We start from the raw sequence: 26,520 nt of genomic DNA on the forward strand, positions 1-26,520 counted from the left end.
AGTATGATGCTTAGTTTTGTAAGACTTACGCCTTAAGCGTTCGACTGTATGCCATAAGCATGCTCAACGCCCAATTCTCGTCTCCCGAGGCTCGCCTAACAGATCTTACACAAATTATGTGTTAAATTCTTTAGTTGACATTGTTGACCCTCATAATTCTTGAATAAATGAATGATACTTAATAGTTTTTTAATCTATAAAAATTATAAGAAGATTGAGAGTAACTTAAATAACAAGTTGTAGTAATGCATCTTTACTATTTTGAAACAGTGTGAGGGTAATTATATATTACAAAATATTTCTTTTAAAAATACATAACAAAATTTTACTTTTTTTTTTTACTTATTATTGGTCTTCATATTTTTGTCATATGTCTCAAAATTATCATATTTTATATTTAGCTATTTGAAAATAATTTTATTTTTATTCATGATGAAGTGATGTTTTATTATAATACTAGTATGTTTTATTGATTATTTTCTTTTAGGGGGGAGGGGGTGAAATTGTATAACATGATAATCATATATTTTCTTTTATTATTAGAAAGTTAAAATATTAGAGTTGATTTGCATCTCATAATAATTCTTATATCATTACATTATTTATATTTGTATAATTATATTAAAAGTTTTATTTTCTAGAAGTTTTCTTAATCATATTTGTAATTATTTCAAACTATTAATGTATTTTTATTATACCATATATATTATAAATTGAAATTTCAAATATCCAATGAGCTTGCCTTTTTTTTTTTAATCCAATGAGCTTACACTTCACCCCTATGCAAAATAAAACGTTCGGTCACATGCCCCCGCCTTTTAAAATACCGTCTTGGCTAGAGCTACTCAACAAAAATAACACGTGTCTAAAAAGGAATCTTCACACCACCGCACTTAGTGAAGCCTCACTAATCACCTACTTCTATTTAAACCTTGTTCGGACTTTCCGCAAAATGTCTGTGGGAACACATTAAACTGCTTTTTTGGAGGAGTTTAAAGAAAGGTAATTATTTAAAAGTTGTTAGATTTTGAATCTTTAATATTTTTCTCTTTTGGAATTTTGATGTTATTTGTTAGTTAAAGATTATTAACAACTTTTTATTTTGAAAGAATGATTAATTCTTTAGCTGTGATTCAGATTTTTGGTCAAGAAAATTTGCTTCTTTTTTACTAAAAGAGAAACAAATACAAATACTGACATAAAGTTGCAATCTTTGATCTTATTGTATATTCTTAAATTTATTTATAACTTTTTGTTTTTTTTTCTTGCTGTTGCTAGCACATGGGCTAAGCTGGTTAAATTTTGTAGTTTACTTGTATATATGTTTAGTATAGTAAAAGTACTTACTTAGATTCCACTTTCTGCTCTTACTTTTGGTAGATTCAATTTTTATTTCTAAGTATACTGCTGAAAATGGGATTTTTGTTTGCATCTGTCTTTTTTCTTTTTTTTTTGGGGTAAAAATGAGATTCATAAATCTGCTTAATGTTAAAGTTACATTTTGTTTCTTTGTTTGAACAAATTTTAGTGATCTGCAATCTTTTGGGTGTGATCTAGCTATGCAGTTCTTTAGAGGTCAATCCAAGATCTAAAAGCAGGGGATGTTCTATTTAATATAGGGATTATACATAAACAGGTACGAAAAGTTAGCACTCCAAGTTTGAGTATGCACGTCTAGACACCTCAACTCGTTTCTACTGTGTAAGTTGAATACTCCAACTTACAACATGATCATTTACATACCTCTAAAGTTTATATGCTATGGTAGCATCGGGTGTCTATGAGACGTAGTGGGGACAAGTTGGAGTGTTTATTTGTTAATTGAGATAAAGTTGAGGTGTCTAGATGTGCACCCTCAAAGTTGGAGTGTTTAGTTGTCACTTGAGACCATTGGAGTATTTTAGATGCAAAAGTTGGAGGATGAGTTGGAGTCTATGTTGATCGGAGTCTTTAAAAATGTTGACGGGTGTGTGTTGGATTCTTCAAAAATAGTGTATTTTTGGAGAATCTGACATAGGTGCGGTAACATTTTTGGAGAGTCCGAACAACATAGGTTGGAGTGTTTAGTTGTCAGTTGAGATTGAGTTGAGGTGTTTAGATGTGCACTCTCAAAGTTGGAATGGTTACTTGCCAGTTGAGGCTAAGTTTGAGTGTCTATTTATGTATTATGCCTTAAATATATATCCATATTTTGAATTTTTCTTGAAGTTTTCTATATATATTATTGTCCAAGTTTGAGGTTGTGCTGGATCTGCCTCTGCATGTCGCAATGTGAAACTTACTGCAACCTTTACTAGAATACAAGTGGTTTAAGTTTTTCCCGGCCCAATAAAATTGCATGACTACTTTTTACCCTCTCAAATGCAAAAATGGCTAGTGCTTTCATGGTTATGTTTTGAGCTTGTGCTCATACTTGTTAATGAAGAGTATGTTCTTCATACGACCTCTTTCACATTTTTCTATCATAATCTGCTTGTACAGTAGAGCAAAATGGATACGGATGTTTCATTTAGCTGAGTTTAACTCATTCGATATTGATGCATATTTGGTTGATATATGTTAACTTATTCCATGGAGTTGTATAGATACAAATGATTCATATTGTACTCAAACTAATTTGGAATTCAGCTTACTTGATTCACATATGCCAACTTATTCATTTGAGGGAATGTACCAAACATATTTCTGCAAATTACTCGTGTTATTCCACAAGAATGTGGCTTCAAGCTTGCTTGCATCTCGCATTTCTAACTTGTTCCCTGTTCTTTTTCCTTATTTAACTATTTTCTACATGATGTAATAATCCTTTTATTATTTTCACTCTTGTGTGTGTAAATATATTATAGGTTAAATATGTGGTGTTTGTCCTAGAAATGAATTATCCAAAATGGGAAATATGTGGTTGTCCTTGTGGATACTAGTTTTTAAATCCATCCATCCATCTGTAGATGAACCCATAGTGGAATCATTGTTGGTGGTGGACCAGGTGAAAGCAAGCCTACCATAGAAGATAAGTTTTTGTTGCCAACAATCAAACCTTATGGTTCTTGCTCCATTCAGGGACTTGTAAACTGACAACAAGTGGTGGTACTTTTTTGTTGTTTCATTTGTAATATGTATAAGCTTCAGTATGCCAGTCAGGATAGAGTCCGCGTCATGAATAAAATAACTTTTAATAAGAAGTTTGGGTTATTGTTGTTAAAGAATGACAAAAGTCCCACATTGGTGGTTAATGAGATGGGTGGACTCCTTATAAGGCTTGGGCAATCCTCCTCCCTTTGAGCTAGCTTTTGGGGTGTGAGTTAGGTCTAAGACTTAATTTAACAATTGTCTTAAAGATCATGTCTTATTTTAAGAGTTTGAGTGCTGACAGATAGGAACAGCTAAAAAAGAAAACTTATCAAATATTAGTGATCATCCTTGATTTGCTATGTAGTATGTCCCTGAATTTGTGCCATGTTTGGTATCATTTTGTGAATGTTAGTTTTCCTCAGGTAGTTTCTTTAGCTAGTTTGAGCACAAGGTTGGGGGGAAATAATAGTAAGGAAGTGAATGTGTTTGATGAATGTCACAATTGTGTTTCAAGAAATGATGTTATTCGTTGGTCATTCATGTTGTTCTTAGTGGTTGGAGTTATTTTTAACAGCAGGCGTAGCAGAAGCTGCCTATTAATATGTATGGGGAGACTGCAAGTAACATTATTCTGTCGAAGTAACAACTTGGTTCCAGAAACAATCCTGACTAAATGCTTCTATTAACTTTTGTTGTTATTTGGTAAATATAACACCAATTGTTGTGAACGGAGAATCAGCAAAAAATTTGTCCACAACTTCAGATATTTCCCATTCTTTAACTCAGGTTGAACTTTGTGCTTTCTCAAGTGGCTAATAAGAGTTGTAATTTGGTTTCAATACAGGAAACACTTTGTCTGTCGGGGACTTTGATTACAAGAAAATTGCACTTCTGTTTAATTTCTGAAGTGCTTCACTTTCTGTGAAGATGCTTAAGGTTCCTCAACATCAAGTCGCAGGACACGAAGCGGGCATCGGGAAGCTTGGTCCCCTCGTGGATGAATCAGGACGCTTCTACAAGCCTCTGCAAGGTGATGAACGAGGTGCCAATGAGGTTGCATTCTATAGTTCATTGTCTACTAACAGTGGGATCCCAGAACACATTCAAAGATTTTTTCCCACCTTCTATGGAACTCAGCTCGTAGAAGCATCTGATGGATCTGGCTTGCTGCCTCACTTGGTCTTGGAAGACCTTGCTCTAGGTCATGTCAATCCATCGATAATGGACATTAAGATTGGTTCAAGAACCTGGGCACCCGAAGCATCCGAGAAATATATTCAGAAGTGCTTAAAAAAAGATCGAGAATCGTCAAGCCTTTCATTAGGATTCAGGATATCGGGGTTGCAAATCTATAGAAGCAAAGAACTAGGATTCTGGAAGCCTGGAAAGAAAGCTGCTCAGAAACTCTCTACAGAGGAAGTCAAGCTAGTCCTGAGAAGGTTTGTTTCTTCCAACACATTGAATGATTTGGATTTGAGACCTGACTGTGCTTCCGCATCAACTGTTTATGGCGGCTCTACTGGCATTTTATCTCAGTTACTGGAGCTGAAAGCTTGGTTTGAGGATCAAACTATATTCCATTTGTATTCTTGCTCAATTCTGGTGATTTTTGAAAAAGAGCTGGCATTGAAAGGAAAGAATCCAGGTGCACATATCAAGCTGATTGACTTTGCTCATGTTTACGAAGGACGAGGTGTCATTGATCATAACTTCTTGGGTGGTCTCTGCTCGTTGATAAAATTTATTTCTGACATTCTTACTGCTCCTAGTGACTGCAGAATAGACATTTCTGCAAAAGCTGATCAGAAGAACCTTACCGCTGATAATGGTGCTGTAGCTGATCATAAGAGCCATACCGCCTCTGATAATGGTGTTGTTGCTGATCAGAAGAACCTTACTGTCTCTGATAATGGTGTTGTAGCTGATCAGAAGAACCTTACCACCTCTAAGAATGGTGTTGTTGCTGATCAGAAGAACCTTACCGCCTCTGATAATGTTGTAGCTGATCATAAGAACCTTACCGTCTCTGATAATGGTGTTGTAGCTGATCAGAAGAACCTTACCGTCTCTGATAATGGTGTTTTAGCTGATCAGAAGAACCTTACCGTGTCTGATAATGGTGTTGTAGCTGATCAGAAGAAGCTCACTGACTGATAAATGGTGTTAGCTGATACAACTCAAACTCTTGTTGGAAAACCATTTTTCAACCTGGATTCCAACAAGCCACATTTTCCGCCATGCTGCAGATAATTTGCCTGAATTGTTCAATTCGGAGTCCTATGCAATGCTTCCACGCGTGCTTTAAGATTTTAGACACTCTAAACTTATGATTTGTAATCTCTGATTACATATTTGCTACCTTAGCTCAGCTGTGCTATGAACTCTTTCTTTTGTAGATCAGGAGGCAAAGAACACTTTTTAATGACAAAAAGGAGCATATTGACTTCAATTACATGCATTAATAAATGCTGTTTTCAAAAGAAAAAAACTCTTTTTCCACAGAATTTCATCCTGTCTATTTGAAAGGACGGTGAGGTGCAAATAAATGATCCATCTCAAACCAATGTGCATTACTGAATAACCCCAGCTGTCTAATCCTTAAAGTAGAAAAAATGGCAAAAGGATATTAGACCTTAAGCAGCAGAATTTTCTAGCAAGAGGGCTAATTAACTGTTGAATATAATACCATTGCTGTTTGTGGAAAGCCCAGTTACGAAACGGCATATATAATATATGAATATGCCTTAAAATTTGGTCTCATCTTATATTTATGCCCTTGAACTTTGGATGTGCACAAGTAGATACTTGAATAAGTTGAACAAATAGATACACGTGTTCTACGTGATATACTATTTGACAATTTGTGTCCTACGTGGTAGATTCATGTGTTTCTATTTGTTAAATTTATATAAGTTTAAATGTCTGCTTGTGCACACCCATGCCTAAAAGGCATAAGTAAGAAACGAAATCAAGTTAAAAGGCACATTTATATATATTATGCGGTTAAGAAACATATCAAGAAATAAGCATATCAGAGGGTGCAGCCACACATGCATTAAGGAACCAACAGCTAAGATAAAAGACGAAACACAAATAAAACTGAATTAAAGAAAAACTGATTTACTTGAATATACAGGTTGCTTATCAGATTACTTGCCCATGATTAGTGTAGTCGATGTATAATTAGATTTTAACGACATGACTGTACAAGTACTTCTTTTAATTATTGTATAGAAGTTCAAACTTTTTCAAAAATTCTTCTTATTAGCATTCTTTCTATTAAGATTTAAGTTTAATTTTTATATATCGACAGTATAAAGATTTTTTAACAGAGTTGAACTAGGCAAGCAACACATGAATCATGATGCTTCCTTAAACCACATTTAAACTGTATAATTTACACCCACAAGGTTTATCAACTTCAAAGCATTTCTACAAGAGAAATCTAAAAGTACATGTTACTGCATGCCTTGGGGATAATATGTCCCTGGGTACAAGTAGGATGAATAATGGTAAACAGAGGGAACAACACCTCTGTTCTGATATGGCGAACTTCGACCAGTACTAGCCAACTGATAAGGATCAGAAGCAGCTGTCTGGTAACCAGGACCAACAGGAACGGGGTTTGGCAACTCCATAGAGCCTTGCCACGATGGTGATGACCCGTATCCATAGTTGTGAGAGACCTCCCTTTCATGCATGGATGTATTCTCTTGCCATTCATATAACTGATTATTGTAACTTCTTATTTGCCCAGCTTTATCTTCAAATGGTATCCTCCCACGAAATCCACCATATGCGCCAGCTTGTAGAGCGTTATTAGTGCTTCTTATTATACCTGAACTAACTCCACCCATAACCATACCTCCCCGACTTGCTGCTGGTGAGCCAGGAACAGTGTCATGAATCGGGCCTGCAACAGATCTAGGCAGTGCTGATGGTGACACAGAATAACCATAAATGTGGCTAGCAGGTCGACCTGCTAACAAGGGTCTCTGGCTACTGATGTGATTTACAGGTCTTTGATACTCTGCACCTAGCATGCGTGTGCGTTTTGCTCGTCTCTCTTCAAACCTTCTAGATAACCCAGTTTCATCAAATTTCAGATTTTGCACCATCTTCTCCCTTCTTTGATCATTCCTAGCAATTTTTTCCTCCAAGCTCATAATTCTGTCACTGATACGGAATCGTGGAATAAGCTTTGAGGGATCAATGTTGTGGGCATCCAAACATTCAATGACAGATTTCATAGTAGACAATTCCCTCTTGTTTGCTTCATTCTGTATAACATAACAAAAGCTAGTTATGATGATTGATATGGAAGGGGGGAAATATTAGTGCTCGAGATGAAATTCAAGAATTACCACAACAGCATGTGAACCATGCGATTGGCATTTCTTTTTCTTCAGCGATTCTTTAAGTTCTTCTAAAAACGATGACAAAATTTCGCAAGGGCTACATTTTTCCTCAACTCCAAAAGTATAGGCAACATCTACAGCATCAACTTCCATCTTATGCTTCACCATGCCCTCTATTATTTCTGTTGCAAATTTAAACAAAGTTACACAGGCAGATAACTTAGTAGTTTTTCTACTCATGCAAACCAAGGTCCCAAGTATCAAGTGGGGAGAATAAAACATGTATCCAAGGAAGCAAATGAAAATGTTAAGTGATAGTCACTAGTTTTCTAAAGATATATGAGGGGGGTTATGCATTCTGGAACATGAACTGCAGGTTTTACCCAATCAAAAGTAATCCCCCAATGTGAAATGAAAGAAAAGGCCATCCAGTATATCCGATATTTGTGACAATGGGGAGTAGCAACTACTTGGTGGAATAGTCAAGGTTTCCCATAACTGGCTCGAACACCACCTTCATTTTTAAAAAGATGGAGAAAAGGGAAATATCCTACATATTGATTAAGTATAGAAGTTCACAAAGTCCTGTTCTCAACAGCTCAAAGTAAATAGGAAGAAACAGCAAATTTCCCACTTATATTTTCTCTTTCATTAATCAGAAATATATCATGTCAATATGATTTTATTGCATTAAAGGTGAAAGATTCCCCATATACAAAGTGTATACCAGTTCAAGAAAGGGAGCAACCTAAAATATGGTTATCCATTGTTCCCTGAGAACCTTAAAGTACTACATACTTGGGCAATTCATCTAGTCTAGACTTGACCTGATCGTTTTACTGCATCTCGTTCCCAGATTTCCTCAAGCAATGTTAGAAAGGAAGATGGATATAGATTTCTCTTGCCCTATGACTTTTATCAACACAAAAATATCATACTTCGGCGACAAGACTTTCCAGAATAACCTCTACTTCTGTTGATCTGCAACTTTCACCAACTCTTTTTTATCAACTCAGTTATTCACCATTGCTTCTGTTAATTTTGAATTTGCAAGAGTTAACACAGCTTAAAATTCGCTTCTTTATTCATCATCACTACAGTTGGCAGCAAAACACAATGAACATTTCAAATATTGACATATTATAATATCATTCTTTTTATGACTGAAAATTCTCCAAGAGCCATTTAGGCACAGTACAAAACTCAGAGGATAATGGGACCACCCTTCTGCCCTTAGTTATATCATTATAACCCCCCTTCTCCCCTTATTTGACATCTTCGCACTCCATATATATGTACGAACACAGTATCCAAAATAATGGTGAAAATACCTAAAGGTTCATTGACTCCTCAGAATTAACAAGGCATAACAGCATGCCTACCAAGAATACAAAAGAACAAAATACAAGTACTGCAACAGGAAATGAAACATCACACTACGACCAGTGAATAGCTCTCCCATGGAATATCGAGGTATAGAAAATGGTAATACCACAGAAAGGGAAGAAAATGAAATGGGGAGTGGAAATTAGAGAACCAAATTCAGGAAGAATAACAGTAAATGAAAGGCCACACTGCGACAGCATATGAGATTTTGTATGGAATATCAAGATATAGAAAACTGTAGCACCAATGGCAAGGAAAGAATATATAAGGGATGTAGCACCAATGGCAAGGAAAGAATATATAAGGGATGTAGCACCACAACAAGGGAAGTTACAAAGGTACCGGAAGAGATATATGCCAAGTGGTTTTCACCAATTCAACACTTGTAAGCTGCTTTATGATTTTAATATCATTACCAGTAACCCGGACATGAAACCAACACAAGATTTTCCTTATTGATGTACGGGAGATAATTTTTTTTATCTGGTATCAATCTATTTGGATTTTATACAAACATTTTTTATCAGGGTTTACACAAACTTTTACTACCCTCGAAGACTGAGTCCATACCCCATATAATTCCGATGCCTTTAGAACAGTTTACCCTACCACATCAAGAATAAAGGCGCTACCTCCAAATATACATCATTTCTCGTGGGCTTTTAGCATTATCACCTTAAAAACTTCTCCTCCATATATAAGAACTTAGTTGGAATAGTTAGCAAATAATGCAATAGTGTCATCCCAAGCAATATAAAAGCCTCTCTAACCCATTGCAATCGTCTACTTTAAATTACTTCATAGACTGGTGAGTTAGCAATTAATGTAATAGTGTCATCCCAAACAGTATAAAAGCCTCTCTAAACCACTGAAATGGTCTACTTTAAATTACTTGATTGACTGGCTTCTGATTGTTCCTACCAAAACAAATTAAAAAAATGAAGAAAGCACCGAGTCAATTTAGTCATCTAGTCCACAGCTTAACATATGCCACCTCCTTCATTGGAAAGCAACAAACTCACCTGTCCCAACTTATAAAGATAGATAGAAAGATTAGGGAGTTCTAACTGCTAAAGTGGGGTAATGACAACTGAGAGCAATAAAAACAAAAGCAGCAGAAGATTCTTCAGCAGCATCTTCAGTTGTTGGTAGAACAGAGGAACCCTACCGACATCTAGTCGACAACTAACATCCGAAGACGAGAACAGTGTATGCCATAATAGGGCCCAAAAAAAAAAGTAGAAGCATGACATCTCTAGTCCACTATAACTCCCCCAGATAGTACATATATGCATGTGCAACCTTGTCATATACATTTGAGTAAAAAGTTGAGCACAGTTTCTTAATACATTTACATTTTCCAAAAGCTTCTACTAGAAAGATTTAAATGAAAAATTATAGAATTGTTCTTCTACAATTGTACAGTAAGAACAAGGGGTATGAAGGAATTCTCTGATTTTATTGAAGACATGAAACTAGTTGACTTGAAACTTGAGGATGTCACATATACTTAGTTCAAAGGGGATAAACAGGAAGCAGCCTCCAGGATTGACAGGATCCTAATTTCAGAGGAATGGGATGACAAGTTCCAAAATTTGAAACAGATTCCACTTCAAAGGTTGATTTCAGATCATATTCCTATAGCCTTACTAGGGGGGTCATGGGAAAGGAACAAAAGTTACTTCAAATTTGAAAATTGGTGGTTTAGAATCTGAGGGCTTCATTGACAGAGTCAGAGAATGGTGGTCTCCTGATTATAGATTGGCTTGCAAACTAAAAGCTCTGAAGACTAAACTTAAAGAATGGAGGAATGGGGAAGAAGGAAATTTGGGTATACAGAGGAAGAAATTGCTTGAACAGTTGGCTGATCTAGAAACTGAGAGGGAAGATAGAATCCTTACTAATGAGGAGTCTGCCAAAAAATTTGAATTGATGTTGAAATATGAAGAGTTGATAAAAAAGGAGGAGATCTCCTGGAGACAAAAATCAAGGCTCTATGGCTGAAGGAAGGTGACAAGAATACTAAATTATTTCGCAAGATAGCAAATGTACATAGGAGATACAACAACATTGATCAGCTTATGATACATGGAGAACTGAATCAAGAGCCAAGCAGAATTAAGGGGGAAATTATTGAATATTATAAAAGGTTGTATAAGGAATCATCTCAGTGGAGACCTCAGTACATAAATGTGCAATTTCATGTCCTAACAAAAGAAGATAATCAAGCTCTACAAAGCAACTTTGAGGAAAGTGAACTGTTGAGATGTCTGAAGTTATGTGCTGTTGACAAAGCAACAGGTCCAGATGGTTTTACTATGGGGTTTTTTATTAAATGTTGGGATGTGGTAAAGCAAGACATCATGGACACCTTTCAAAACTTCTATGATCATGAAAGTTTTGAGAAGAGTTTCAATGCAACTTTTATAGCTCTTATACCCAAAAAGAAAGGTGCCAAGGAGTTGCGGGACTTCAGGCCAATTAGTCTAATTGGTAACATCTACAAACTTATCTCCAAAGTTCTTACTGAGAGGCTGAAAAGGGTGGTGGACAAGTTGGTAGACTCACAACAAATGGCTTTTGTTAAAGGGAGACAGATAATGGATGCAGTTTTGATTGCAAATGAAGCAGTTGACTCCAGAAATAACCAAAAGAAGCCAGGTGTCCTTTGTAAGTTGGATATAGAGAAAGCTTATGACCATGTTAGCTGGAAATACTTAATGAAGATGTTGAATCTGATAGGTTTTGGGCAGAAATGGTTGAACTAGATAAAGTTTTGCATATCAACTGTAAGATTCTCAGTACTCATCAATGGTAACCCTGCAGGTTTCTTTCAAACCCAAAGGGGTCTCACATAAGGGGATCCCTTGTCACCTTTTTTATTCCTGATCACTATGGAGGGTTTAAACAACATGATAAAAGCTGCTAACTTGAGAGGCTGGATAAGGGGTTTTGATGTGGCCAGAGAAGGTACTGAGAGACTAGAAGTCACACACTTGCAATATGCAGATGATACCTTGATTTGCTGCGATGCTGAGGAAGAACAACTGAAGTATCTAAGGGTGATTCTGGTCTTATTTGAAGGTATTTCTGGTTTGCATATCAATTGGAGGAAGAGTATGATGTATCCTATAAATCAAGTAAACAACATGAGTTGTTTAGCATCAATTCTGGGTGGTGAAATAGGAGTTCTGCCTACTATATACTTGGGAATGCCTTTGGGGGCTAAATCCAAGTCCATAGACATATGGAATAGTGTGATTGAGAAGTGTGAGAAGAAATTGGCCAAGTGGAAGTCTCAGTACTTATCAAAGGGGGGTAGACTGACCCTTATTAACTCAGTACTTGATGCTTTGCCAACCTATATGATGTCCCTGTTTCCTATCCCACCAGGGGTCATTAAGAGGTTGGATCGTATCAGGAGGAATTTTTTGTGGCAAGGCAACAAAGAAAAGAAAAGTTTTCATTTGGTTAAATGGGAAGAAGTCATGACAAGCAAGGAAAATGGAGGTCTAGGAATAAAGAATTTGAAATTGCAAAGCAAGGCTCTTAGTATGAAGTGGTTGTGGAAGTATGCAAACAACAACCAGATGCTATGGAGGGAAGTAATTGGAGCTAAATATGAAAAAGAGGACAACTGGATAACTAAAGAAGTAACCACTCCTTATGGTGTTAGCCTCTGGAGGTCCATCAGAAGCTTGTGGAATGAAGTTAAAAGTAACTCAAAGGCAAAAGTAATGGATGGGAATAAGACCAGATTTTGGAAGGACATTTGGCATGAGAAAGGCAACATGGAAGATCTCTTTCCAGACATCTACAACCTAATCATGTTTCAACAAAGCACTATAGCAGATCTTTGGTCACCACAAGGATGGAATTTCATTTTCAGAAGAAACCTTAATGATTGGGAAATAGTGAGAGTTGCTGAATTTTTAAACACTGTGAACACTTTCACTGGACTACAGCCAGGTGAGGATAAATTGTGGTGGACAGGAGATGACAAGGGAGTGTTCAAAGTCAACAAATCCTACAAGTTGATGGATCAGACAGATCAACAGTGCTCAAGTTGGCCTTGGAAGCAAATATGGAAGAGCAGAATCCCTCACAAAGTCTACTTTTTTGTCTGGTCAATGGCTAAGGAAGCAGTCCTTACACAGGACAATGTTATGAAGAGGGGGAGAACCTTGTGTTCCAGGTGCTTCCTATGTGGTGAAACATCTGAGACTGTTAACCATCTATTTTTACATTGCAAGTACACCCATCATCTGTGGAGAATATTCCTAAGCCTCAAAGGCATCTCCTGGACAATGCCCAAGGCATTACTATGCTGGGAGGAAGCAGGTGTACATGTTAAGGACAGAGGTAGATGGAGAATTATCCCGGGGGCTATCTGGTGGGCTGTTTGGAAAGAAAGGAATTCAAGATGTTTTGAGAGCATAGAGAACAATGTGCAGAAAGTTAAACTAAACTACATTTTACTTTTAGTCTTTTGGTGTAATCAGTTATACTCTAATGACACTGTCTCTATTATTGATGTGTTAGACTCAATTTAGACGTAGAGAAGTGAAATCAGGAGTACACTTGTATATAAAGTACACTTGTATATAAGGTTACAGTACGACCCATGTACTGTTTTGTGATATAATACAAAGTTACCAAGCTAAAAAAAAAATAAAAAAATAATGCCATTGCTTAAAATTCCTTGGGACTTAGTAGGATCTTCGAGGCATGGAAGTTGATACGCTTCACAAGGTTGGCCATAAAGTACCATTAATTGGACTGATTGATGCTTCAAATATTTGTTGGTGAAAGATGAAGATTTTACGACATTAGTGCACTCAAGGGTGTGGCCTAACAATAAAGGAGAATAGAATGAACCACAAGAGACTAGGATTTAAATCCTAGACAGAGGCAAACAGCTAAGTAATTTCTTTTCATCTGTCTAAACCTTGATAGCTAAAGTTACCAGATACATGTGTTGAGGTCGCAGGTACTCGGTGAATTAGACGAGGTGCGTAAGCTGACCTAAACTCTCCTATTATAGAAAATTAAAGGACATCGGTGTCTAGGCTGGTGACTGGATGCCACTAATTAGAGTGACAAGGCAAGCAAGTAGAAGCAATCAAATAAACATCAATTTCATGGATCAGAAAACACAAAAACAAACAGGGCAAGAAGCTCTTAGCGTCTCTCTGGGGGCATTATGAATAAAAAGAAAAATTTCTTTTGAAGGCATCGAGACAAGAACCAATATAATGATATATACAGGATAAAGGCTGAAAGCTTTTGTAGAAATTCCAATGGAGACCAGTTAAAACAAGTGGAAGAGATTGTTCTTTATGATTAGCTATTTGTAAAACTAAAGTTATGCCATGAAAAGCTAGATAGCTAGCTAAGTTTAAAATAAATGGCAGTCTTGCTAGGAACTAGTCTGTATTATTGGAAATATGGGGTTCCCCTGGTCCATCAACTTTTTTTGAGTGTTTATAGATATGCTGCTCATGCTCTTAAAAAGTGCCACTGGGTGTGTGTCGGATCCTCCAACAGTAGTGCATTTTTGGAGAATCCGACATGGGAGCGGCAATATTTTCGAGAGTCCAAGCAACGTAGGTTTATAGTCTGTTTCTTAAGTTCCTTACAACTTCCAATACACAGAGATATATCACCCATTTTGTGGTTATGAATAAAACATTTTACTAACCAAACTCAAAACTCAATACAAAAATCTTTAGGGCCTAACAGAAGGTAGATATTTTGTAATGGCAGCAAATGCAACTTCAATAGGAGACTTTGCATTTATTGATATATAAGAAATGAAAATAGAGTGATCTTACCACTAGAAAAGGAGATAAAACTTCCCTACAGCTCAAGGCAAAAGAAAGAAAGAGAATGGGTGTAGACGACAAAGTGGACACTATGCTGCGGTACCTTATAGGAACTGTTTGTACTTAAGGAACAACTCTCACACTACTCATCCACCATGTGCTGCAATCAAGAACTAAATACTTTGCAGTAAAATTTTAACATCCATACGAAATTACCCTACTCAGACTGCTTTTAAGACTATGGAATTTAGGAGCTTTTCTGTAATCCCCAGACTGGAACTTCAGTAACAGCATAGTCAGCAAGGTATAATGATAAAGTCCAAGACTAACCTTATCAAAAAAAACAAAGTCCAAGACTAAAATTTACCATCACAAACCTTATTACGAGTGTTGTGCTGTAGTTTAACAGGGATTAAACTCAGCACTCTTATGACGAACCAGTTACTTTTTTTTTTCTTGCAAACACACAATTATCTCGAAGGAATAAGTAAATCTTCCACCTAAGAAGTCCAGCATTCTTATTGTCCCAAAGCACAGTTCTTACTGCACGTGTTCTCTTTCACGTCAGGCCTTTCTGCATTTCAACTAGGACATTATGCTCTATTTTGCTGTTTAGATCTAACTGATGTATGCAAAGCTCACCTCACTAATTGAAACCACAACTATTTCTAAGGCCAATCATGTTCCTTCAATCGATTCCGGCTCATCCCAAATCAATTCCAGTCAGCCATATGAATCTTGTATGTCCGTTTTGTTCTATCCTGGTATAATTCCAATATTAAATTATTGAAATAACCTGTTCCTTATTTCTGTTATTTACTGTAAGAGTCGTTATAAGATAGTTAACAGAGTTAGTTACAGCTAGTTATGAATGTAGTTAGCTAGAACCTTCTACAAGAAGTTATCAGGACCTATATGTACCAAGCACCAATTGTAATTGAAGTGATTTTCTCATTCAATAAAACAGTTTCCTTTTCCTTCTCTTCCTAATCTCTCTATAATAGCTTAGGGATTTCATCAATGGTGGATGAATCCACCATGAATTCCTCATACAGAACTCAAATTTAACATAAATAATATCTTTTTAAGCAAAATTAAGAATTCCCTAGATCACACGCTTATTTCTACACATTCAACCAGCTTAATTCCAACTAGTTGGTTCCATCATGGTATGTTTTTATCTCCGCTGTGTTATGTGTATCATTAGACAACTTCTATCTATACACATGATCTTAAGTGTACCTTGCCCCTTTTTACTACCTTCAATTATCATATTATCACATATATTATTTAAAACAAATGAACTGCAAAACAATGTAAGGAAAAAAAAAATGAAGTGAAGAAGGACCTGGAATCTTTTCCATTAGCACATTTGATCTCCTGAGTGCAGTAGAAATCTCCCTGATATTACTCACTCGAATCAAGTCCCTAACGTCCTCATTGTAAAAAAATTGTGGAATCCCAAAACACCCAATAAGCAATAGCAATCCCCGCGCATCCATTGTACTAGCCTTTCTTATACCTCGTTCATCAACAAACCTTCTTCTCCATATCACTGCTGCTTGTGCAGCTTCTTCCTTTACCCCTTCATCAATTACATCGAAACCCATCAACAAGAAACACTCCAAAACCAATGCAGATGCTTCCCTTGTGGCAATCATCTGTGCATCTTTATCAAAAGCTTTGCCCCTTTTCGCAAAGAAGTCTCCCATACAGCTAAGTACAAGCTTTGCTGCATTGGGTGCAAGTTCCAATGCCTTGGTGAGTTCTTCGCGCAGTGTGCTTTTCTCTGGGAGTTTCGATACTATGTAACTTCGAAGTCCCTTGCCGCACATCGTCTTGCAGAGGGTTTCGAGCTGTGAATCCGGAGATTTTGAGTCTTTTTCTTCGGATGAGGTTTGATTCGAGGCTGACGGTGGTGACGCCGGTGAAGGGGTGGTATCAGCCGTCTGCGGCGCGGTGGCGGTGGGAGTCTGGGATACGGCAGAGCCAACCAGATTCTCCATCGGAGAATTGATAATCAATACGAGAAATCAAAAAGACCCAAAGCGTCTTCAATGCTCTTCTATTCTACATTTCCTGGTTGAGAGAGTATTGAAAACACTTGAATTTAACGCAAATTATAACTGTAAAATCACATTTTTATTTAACTAATTTAACTTTAAATACATTCTCAATCTTATAATATGAGTAAAATATGCACATAAATTGAGGTATATTTAAAGTAAATTAATCAAGTACAAAAATATTCTTAAAATTGTTAATAATTTGCAAATAAAATTGATAATTCACTCGAATTTAAAAGTTTTTTCAATACTTCTCTGAAGATGTTAGAATATAGTACTACTTTATTTAACATATTTGTTACTTCAAATTACTATTGGGGTACTATTTTGCAAGAGGTGTATTAGTTTTTAAAATGATATGAATAAATAGTTGAGTTATATTGACCAAATAATAAGATTATGATTAACTAACTTGCAAGAAATAGCAAATAATGGAACTACTTAAATTAGAATGTAAGATAGAATTGCTATTTTGAGAATTTTTAGTATAATATTTGTGTTAAAGTGAAATTTTTAGATACCTTCTAATAAGAATGTAAGGTTCTATTTATAGCCAAGTGTTAAGTGGCAAGATCCACAAATTATGTTTTTCCAAAATTTATTAATTGTCTATTTACACTATTGAGTAACGACTGACGATGATTATGGAATTTTTTGTGACAGTTATCATGGTGTGATAGATTACACAAGTGTAGAAGTATGAAGTTTTGATGATAGGCAAAGATGTTGAAGAATCGGGATTAACATTGTAACAGAATAAAGGTGAACCAGATTCATTCGGATTTAACCTTTCGACAGTTCATGATAAGACATGTTATTGTGATGTAGTAAAGGTGCATGACCAATGACATTTGTGCTAAAATAAAATTTCTTTATTTCTCTCAAACCTCTTATAGAGGTAGGTGAGTTATGACATTTATCTTATCATGCATAAGAATATTTCTTATTTATAACTTTTCTCACATCTTAACATATTTATTTTAAAGAACGGACGAGCATTTACGATGTTTATTACAAGTCATATTTTCTTCAAGAAATGAACTATAATAATATGTATGTATTTTATTAACTTTCATTAGAAGCTAATTATCACAACTTAAAATTTATCATATTTATATAATATACCTCAACATCACTTTGAAAGATCAAGTGAACATTAATTTTATATTCCTTTTCTTTTAATGAGTGTTTATAGACTTATCAAATTAGATCGCACGACAATCGTGTTTTCAATACTTTTCTTATCAAATTGATGGGAAATTTTATCTTTGCTTTTGAAGGACCATTTTGAAAAATCATAACATTCTTCCTGTTATAAGTAGTATTACAATGATTATTATTATTTTGTTCATTGCTACAACTCAATTTATTTGTACAATCGCAATAATTATGTTGTCATCTTTTCAACTTATCATGTATTGCTACCGCATTAACTTCAAGAATGGAGAAAATTTAGCGGGAGAAATTATATAATTTTTTCGCAAGAGTACATTAATTTTTTTGTCATCATGATATCATCAATGTAATGTATTGAGATTCACTGTTTTACTATCAATCAATAACTTAATAAGCTATTTAGGTATTAGAGTTGTCACGATCCTAAAGTGGACGTGATGACACTTGTTTATTTCCACCAAGACAAGTCAGCCTCAACCCAACGAAAACGAAAGAAATGCGAAAATCAAAAACAAGAACAAGATAAAGCGGAAAAACTTATTATTTCTATTAAACCCCCAAAATCTAGTTGTCACATGTACAAGTCACTAAATACATAAAGAGGAATTTAAGAAATAAGTACAAGTCTCAGTCTTTGTTTCTCAAATATAAAGAAAAGGAAAAATAAGGCTCGTCGAAGTGCCAAACAACTATCTCTCTAAATCCTTGACAAGCCTCAAAATCAAAAGAAGGAGAAAGAGATCACACAAGTCCGATCTCGGAACCTACACAAATGTAAAATCAAGGGGTGAGTACCAACAACACGGTACCCAACAAGCAACCTAATAAACATGACATCTAGCTAGAAATTGAATACCCCTGACACTCTAACCGAACCTCCTCAAACTATAACCTGCATAAAGATCATCCCAACCTATCAGTTCTACAATACACGGCTCACAAGACGCAATATTCACAATTCAATAGTCACAAATCAACAATCAAACGAATCAAGTAAGTCAATCTCAATGTCAAGTAGATCAGTCACACGCAATAAGTACAACAATCACAATTAACAAGTAAGTCACACATAAGCATCAAAATGCACCAAATCACAAATCATCAGTCCCTCGTCAAAATCATTTTCCATCGGACAATATCACTAGCCGGAACCATTTTCGATCAACTTTTAAATTACTAGCCGAAATCATTTTCCATCAGTTTTATATCACTAGCTGGAACTATTTCTCATCGATTTTATATCACTTGCCGACAATGACCTCGTCATCATAAACACTTATCTCATCATTGTGTTCAATAATTAATGCACACAAGCAATATCACACCACACAAAAGAGACAATGATTCGTGCAATTCAAGTCCACATTCATGATATTAAGCATTTCATCAATCAATTAATAAAGGTCACAAAAAGGCAATTCACACCATCATGATTATCACATAGCTTTTTCAATTTCGACCCCTTCTTTTTCATTAAGATTCATCATGTGGACAATTAACCCTTCACCCCATTTTCATTACTCCCAACACACAAACAACAAAGAGAATAAACGAATTCTACTAGAATACAAGGTTTATGAGACCACTTTCCTAAAATTCAATCAATAATCACTCCATGTTGAGTCTTTCCCTTCCTGATCACTTCCAAAGCCACGCAATCAATATCATGAATCAAGTATTCACTATCACATTCCGGAAACAACAATACCCACATCAATTACTTTGAAAAATAGGTCAATCAACTCAAAACTCAATTTCGAGAATAAGGTTTGAATCCAAAATTTAATACTTGAAAACATTATTCATGACTTTATGAACTTAATGGTGAAAATCATTTCGAAAAAGGACTCAAAACTAGTTCAAAATATCCATTTTAGTTTAGAAGTTGAGTTCTTGAAAAACCTTGTTATTTACCAATCGAAATCCCAAATTTTAATGTTAAAATTCATAAATAATCAAAGGGAAATGAAGGTTTAGGTTCATGAAAGCTTACCCAAATGATTTAGCACAAGAAAACCTTTTCAAAATCACCACCAAGAGTTCCACAAGCTCAAAAATGAAAAATGGGATTTAAACCCCAAAAATGACAAACAAAAACCCCTCTCAGATGTCGCAAAAGCGAACCCCACTAAAACTCGAATTTCGCAAAAGTGAAGCCTCCTTTGCTTAAGCGACAGACCCTTCTCTTAAGCTGAGGTCGCTTAAGCGACATGACCATCGCAAAAGAAAGACAAGCAATACTAGAAAACACAGCCTAGTCTCAAAACATCAAAAAGAACCTCAGAATTCGTTCGGAACCCCGTAAATACAAACCACATATACAAATCAATTATACTTGATGTTTCGGACTCAATGGAACTGTCAAAACATGAATCTGAGGTCTCCTTGACCCAAGATCCATGAAAACCACAAGAAACTAACTTAACACCTATATAGCTAAAACAAGCTTGGGGCCTCTCAAAAACAAACCAAGACCTCACCTAGGCCTAAAATCACCTCCCAAAACCAAGGGAACTCTCGAAATTTCGATCTAAGCATCCGAACCCCAAATGTTGACCAAAGTCAACCCAAAGGCTAAATTTCCATAATTTCACAACATAGGACCTCAAATCCTCAAAAAGACTCTAAATCTAAAATCGACAATTCTCACAACTCAGATTTCACATTCCGGGGCTGATGGAATAGATGAAACTCCATTCCGACAACCGAAAATCCAAAAGGCACCGAAAATTGATTTCTTAACAACTTAGCCTTTCAAACTCAAAACTTACCAAATTTTCTACTTCAAACTCAAAGTTCAAAACCAACTTTTCAAGACTCAATAATAAAAGGTTTGGGGTCGATATCAGGAGGGGTAAAATGATAAACTTATAAAAATTTTCAAAATGACCGACCGGGTCATTACAAAAACTCACCCCAGGCCTTTGAAATACATTGAAGAATAAAAGTTGTGTGACAAATAAATTTATCATATAAAGGATAAATTCCTTTTCAACCGAAAGTATTTTCACATGAAAAAGAAAGAATAAGTATATCTTAGTTATGATACACAACTTAAAGTAAGTTCATAATTGTATTTTTAGTAGAAAACAATGTGTTGTATTTTTTCAATCTGCTGGGCATTTGTCATTGGCAAAATTAGATATCTATAAAAAAAAATCTTCAAGTGCAAGTGATCAGACTTGATTATCATTGTTGTGTTGATGGAGCTGGAAATGAATAACAATGAAAGTAAAGATCAACATATGAGCGACCAAGAGTTAGACCTACTATTTCGTAAAGCATAAGGAAGATATGACAACAAATAACAATCCTAATGTAAATTTTCTTGAGACACTTCTATAAAAAAAATTGAAGATCCAGACATACGCTTTGTTACCCAAAGCCTAGGAAACATCAACTTTCAGGATGAACATGAAAACCCAATAAACCATCCAAATTTTATCCCTATAACAACTAATGAGAAGCACCATATATACGCACCTTGGAAGCATGCTCTAATCATCAAGCTAGTTGGGGAAAATATGAGTTACGTATACCTCCAAAATTGCCTACAATCCCTTTGGTAACCCTTTGAAAAATCAACCTTATTGACCTAGGAGAAGATTTCTACCTCACTAAATTTTCAAACCTAGAAAACTTCGAAAAAGTCTTCCATTAAGGCCCGTGGTTCATAGGCTCACAATACCTTTCAGTTCGTACATGGGAACCAAATTTCAATCCTACTCTAAACCACATAAACTTATCCACTGTCTGAGTGAGACTTTCTGAACTCCCTACTGAATTTTACGTTCTCACTATACTCCAAAAATAAGAAAACCAAATAGGGTTCGTCCTAAAAATAGATACAGTAATCCACGCATGCCCACATTTACTAAATAATATGTCTTCTACGTTCGCACCCCCACATAGCAAGAGACCTTCTGATAGTGACACATCTATGTCTGGGAAGTGGTGGATGGACTACAATAACCTATCCAAAAAAGCAAAAAAAAAAAGATCATTGCCCAAAAAAATTCTTATGACCTCAACTTAAATACAACACCTTCAATTAGTCAATTCCCAAAAAACACAAACAATAACCATCAAACCTACAACAATAACACCAAACATATAGGCCCAGTTACATTAAAAGATACTATAAATGTCCATACTAATGCCCAAAACATAACAATGGCCCACTCAATCCAAAATACAATTTCTCAGCATTAGAAATGAATGATGTCAATCAGGAGACATGTGATTCCACTACTCCCAATTCTAGGGAAAAAAATTAGCCACGTCATCTAGACGAAAGACCTCGTTACCACGAAAGAAAAATAATAGCCACATTATGAACTTGGTCTCCAAGTTCACTCCAACGGAGGAAAATACTTACAACAAGGATGCACCTTTACCTCCAAATCCTACTTATTTGAAAGTACCACCCAAAGAAGGAAAATCTATAATCTCCAAGACTACACCTAAGTCTACCAGTTCAGTAGAAAATATCTCCCAATAAAATCTCGTAATTCTGATAACTTACAATTCCTCTTCCCAGCAAACCCACACGTCCACTAGTGAAAAACATAACATCTTTCCTCCAATTGAATCAGAACTAAAACTTGGTACACATAATAACTACATTACAAAAGGTTCCATTGGCAACCCCTTAGAGTCTAAACATTCCCCTAACAGTGCCTTCATCTTTAAATCCAACTGCAAGACTAATAACTTCACACATATTACGCCTAGTAAAGAAGTACAAGAAAATCCTATAGTACAATCTAACTTAGATGTTAATGATCCGACCTTGTTTTCTACAAACTTTATAAGTCATACCTCATCTCCCTCACCAACTACCAACTACCCCCAACAAAACTCTAGTAGCAATGTCTCAATACAATAATCACCAACACCACTCTTCCCTACAACATACCTTCCCACGACAAAACCCAAGGCTACCAAATTAAAACAACCATCATATTTACCACCAACGTATGATAATGAGAAACAACAATAATATCCTAAGACCTCCTCCTCCCCCCCACCACAACCATAATACCATCCAAACTACTCTCTCGATCCACATCAGTCGAGCCTATTGACAAAAACTCCAAATTATACCTTACGCTATCTAGCATTTCAGAACCTCACAAACCTCTAACTCCCTTCGATACGAATTACTTAATCCAAAACACACATCTCTTATCAACCTTTCCCATGCATTCAAGTATCTCAAGTAATAATGGAGGAAATAACCAACTTATCCCTATTTCAAAACAATCCCATCTTACTACCAACCTTGATAGACGAGAGGTTGACGGACAACTGATTAGTCCTGGATTTGGACTCATTTAGAGCTTTGTTTATATAGATTTAGTGTCCTCAAATGCTTAATTTATGCCATTAACTGATGTTAAATCCTCGATTTCCAGGTATATGGATTGAGGAAAAAAGCAAGGACACTAACTTACAAAAAGGAACAAAACAAACTGAAGAAATGAAGAAAGGAAAGTCTGGTGATCGCCAAGGGCATTCGGCGAATCACCGAGTGACTATCTGATCGCCTAAAGTTCCAGTGTGCCAAGCCCTGAAGGAAAGAACCAAGTCGGCGACAAAAAGAAGCAATCGGCGAAACGCTGAGTAGTTTCGTGAACCAACATAGATCGCCCAAAATTATAGACCTTGAGGATGTTGAGTGTTAAGGAGAAAAGGCGATGGAAGAGATCAAAGGGCAGCTCACCGAGTGGTTCAGTGAGCCCGACTTACTTCGATGAAGGGCCCTTCGTGGCTTATTTTTGGCAACTATAAATAAGATTTTGAACATTTTTAGAAGGGAGCCGAGTCAATCTTGAGATAATCTATTATTGAATTTTCATTTTTAGTCTAGAAAAGTTTTCTCTGAAGTTTCTAATTAGACTTGAAGGGTTTGAGACTAAATTTGGAGATTTTGCAAGTGGGTTTCAAATTTTCTTTTAATTAGAGAATTGTAAAGCTTGAATTCCTCTTACCCAGTTGATGGCTAATCGATTCAGTAATGGTTTTTATCTTTCTATGATGTTCGGCTAAAACTCAATTCTTAGGGTGTGATCATGTGCTTATGGGTTGAATTAGTTTATGGGTATTGCTAATTACTAGTTTAAATGTTGTTTAAAAGTGAGTTTAATCATTAATTGAGGTTTAATTTATGAATTGTAGTTGCAAATGCAATTCTACTTTTGTGTTCTTGGCTTGCTCGAGAGATAGGTTTTAGAACTAAGATTTTTGATTAATGGTTTGTGAGTATTGGGTTGACCTAGGTTTAGCTCAAGAGAGTGAATCCTAAACCCAAATTCCACTCATTTAGCTCGAGAGAGTGAAGGGATTAAGGTTTGAGATGTTCTTCATTGTCATGCTTGTTGATGTTCGAAAGAAATCACTTGATTCGGGGTAGTTGTTTGAGAGAAACCTATCTCCCTTATAGTCTAGCCTACTCACTGATTTTCAACTGTTTGCTAGTAGTTTCAATTACCCATATATCTATATTTGTGTATAATCGATCACATCCCAAGAATCTATCTCCTTATTGTTGTTTAGAATTGTTTGTGACTGTTTGTAGTTGATTATTTCAAACCAAAAATCCCCCATTTGACATTTGTGTCACTCTTTTAATTTAATGTCTTTTTTCGATAATTTTTTATTCCTATGGCTGATTAGACCATATTCATACTTCTTAATTGAATTTAAAACATGTAGCGCTCCCTGTGGGATTCGACCCCCAACTCATTTAGTTGGGTTTTATACTGATTGATGATCGTTGACACTTAGAATTGGAAGAAGTGTGCTTGAAACGTTAAATCGACAACCTCATAAGATTGGCTGTTACCCAACTGGAACTCACTCAAGAGCTAACAACGTTAGAGCTATACCACATTCTGCATCAACCAACACCCCTTTCCAATTTGAACATGCAACATTTGTTACTTATATACCAATTGAACATCTTAGTGAACTATTCATTACAACAAATTTTAGACATATAAAGAGCAAACCCTCATCATGAGGATACAACAATGCGCGAGGAGGACAATCATATGAGGGATCAGGTGGTTCCACAACTTCTCACGAGGTAGCCATCACCCTCTATACACCAAAGAATGACCACTACAATGACAAAAGATGCACTAACCATCCCAAAGCAACACTTGCAAACTCTCTACCTAAGGAACTACTTGATAATAGACATGTAAAAAAATTTAGAAAGGAAAATCATGATCAAAGTTCTAAATGATGTCTCAAATACATCACTAAACATATGTCTCTATAATGCCAATACACTATCTAAATATGTGGCACTGCTAATTCAACCAATGAAAGGAAAACATCCATTGAAGGAAAGAGTGCTAGCGATAAGTCAAACCATTGTGAACCTGGAGATGTCGTTGACACCGTGAGGTAACTCGACAACACAAGAAGAAGTATCAATGAAGATCCTTCTATAGAACTGTAGGAACACCCGTAATGCGAACTCTGTGAGAAACCTGTGAGCCCTAATTTAATTGAATAACCCAACTGTACTGGATCTTACAGAGACAAAAATGGAGGATCATAACAGCTTACTATAAGCATTGGATTATATTAATGTCATCCAAGTCCCAACATCAGGGTACTACAGAGGAATTAATCTTTTCTGGAGGAGCTCGAAAATTAAAATTGAGTCTTTTCATTTAGATTTGGAAAATACTCTTGCTAACTATTATAATGAGATTCTTAAAAGAGAGAAGGACTTCTGGAAGCTTAAATCTAGAATCCAATGAATTAACAATAAGGATGTGAATACCAAATTCTTTTACATCTCTACTACTAATAGAAGGCGTAGAAATAGGATTATAGGTATCAACAACTCAGTAGGATATTCGATCCTAATATTATTAAAGAGACTATCCTCCACCACTACCAAAAAAATTATACTACTGATCTTAAACAAAGCTCTCTCTCCATTCCAGCACCTTGCCAACAAGCTCTCTCCAACGAGAACATAAATTGGATAGGACGATCACTTTCGAGGGAGGAAATTAAAAACGTTTTAACCTCCTTTCAACCCCTTAAGTACCCTGGACCGAATGGGATGCACCCCCTCTCCTTTCAGAAATTTTGGAAGGCTATGGCGTGAATGCTAGTCACCACATGCATGAGGACTTTTATGAGATCCTGATAGTCCTGATCTTAATTATGTTTTGGACCTTGTATTTTTAGAGAAATTCAATCTCTTCAATATCAAAATGCTCCTTCAAATGTTGATGAATTAGTGAAGGTTGTTGAGAAATCCTTCAATAAAATGAAAGTAGAACGACTCAATCATGTATTTTTAACTTTTGTAGTGTTGTATGAATGAGGTGACGGTGGCAATAACTACAAAGTTCTTCATATAAATAAAGAAAGATAAGAAAGAGAATGAGATCTTCCGCTTCAAGTTCGTTGCGATGTTGTCACGACCCAAGCCTAGGGCCTAGACGTGACCGGCGAATGGGGAACCCGAAGGAACCCCAAACAAGCCTCATAGCGTATCATTACACATCATTAGTCGCGGAAGAAATTAAAATGACCATAAGCGATAAGCATAATCAAGGGGGAAATCGAGACTAAGGGAGAAAGAGAAAAAAAAAAGAATGATAC

The 26,520-nt window shown here is 35.9% G+C and overlaps 2 protein-coding genes across 5 annotated transcripts; one reads left to right on the forward strand and one right to left on the reverse strand.

Annotated features, from left to right (window-relative positions):
- The first annotated feature begins 913 nt into the window (after positions 1-913).
- On the forward strand, positions 914-5,498 carry LOC125862307 (inositol polyphosphate multikinase alpha-like). Of its 4 annotated transcripts, none has more exons than XM_049542353.1 (2): positions 914-1,002; positions 3,917-5,498. In XM_049542353.1, the coding sequence occupies exon 2, from the start codon at positions 4,000-4,002 to the stop codon at positions 5,224-5,226; it is 1,227 nt and encodes a 408-aa protein (XP_049398310.1). In that variant the 5' UTR covers positions 914-1,002; positions 3,917-3,999; the 3' UTR covers positions 5,227-5,498. The 4 variants fall into 4 exon arrangements, with proteins under 4 accessions (XP_049398310.1, XP_049398313.1, XP_049398312.1 ...); XM_049542356.1 differs by lacking the exon at positions 914-1,002 and adding an exon at positions 1,586-1,636; XM_049542355.1 differs by lacking the exon at positions 914-1,002 and adding an exon at positions 2,961-3,087.
- A 914-nt stretch (positions 5,499-6,412) lies between these two features.
- Positions 6,413-16,709, reverse strand: LOC125862292 (protein FRIGIDA-like). The gene is made up of 3 exons (XM_049542335.1): positions 15,990-16,709; positions 7,437-7,612; positions 6,413-7,352 (listed from the first exon to the last, which is right to left on the reverse strand). The coding sequence occupies exons 1-3, from the start codon at positions 16,645-16,647 to the stop codon at positions 6,531-6,533; spliced, it is 1,656 nt and encodes a 551-aa protein (XP_049398292.1). The 5' UTR covers positions 16,648-16,709; the 3' UTR covers positions 6,413-6,530.
- Between the last annotated feature and the right edge of the window lie 9,811 nt (positions 16,710-26,520).

Source organism: Solanum stenotomum, chromosome 4 (assembly GCF_019186545.1).
Source record: "Solanum stenotomum isolate F172 chromosome 4, ASM1918654v1, whole genome shotgun sequence".
NCBI lineage: Eukaryota > Viridiplantae > Streptophyta > Magnoliopsida > Solanales > Solanaceae > Solanum > Solanum stenotomum.

Coding starts and splice junctions, on each gene's coding strand:
- LOC125862307 (XM_049542353.1), top strand. CDS start 4,000: ATGCTTAAGGTTCCTCAACATCAAGTCGCAGGACACGAAGCGGGCATC.
- LOC125862292 (XM_049542335.1), bottom strand. CDS start 16,647: ATGGAGAATCTGGTTGGCTCTGCCGTATCCCAGACTCCCACCGCCACC. Junction 7,613..15,989: donor GCTAATGGAAAAGATTCCAG/GTCCTTCTTCAC, acceptor AATTTGCAACAG/AAATAATAGAGGGCATGGTG. Junction 7,353..7,436: donor ATGGTTCACATGCTGTTGTG/GTAATTCTTGAA, acceptor TATGTTATACAG/AATGAAGCAAACAAGAGGGA.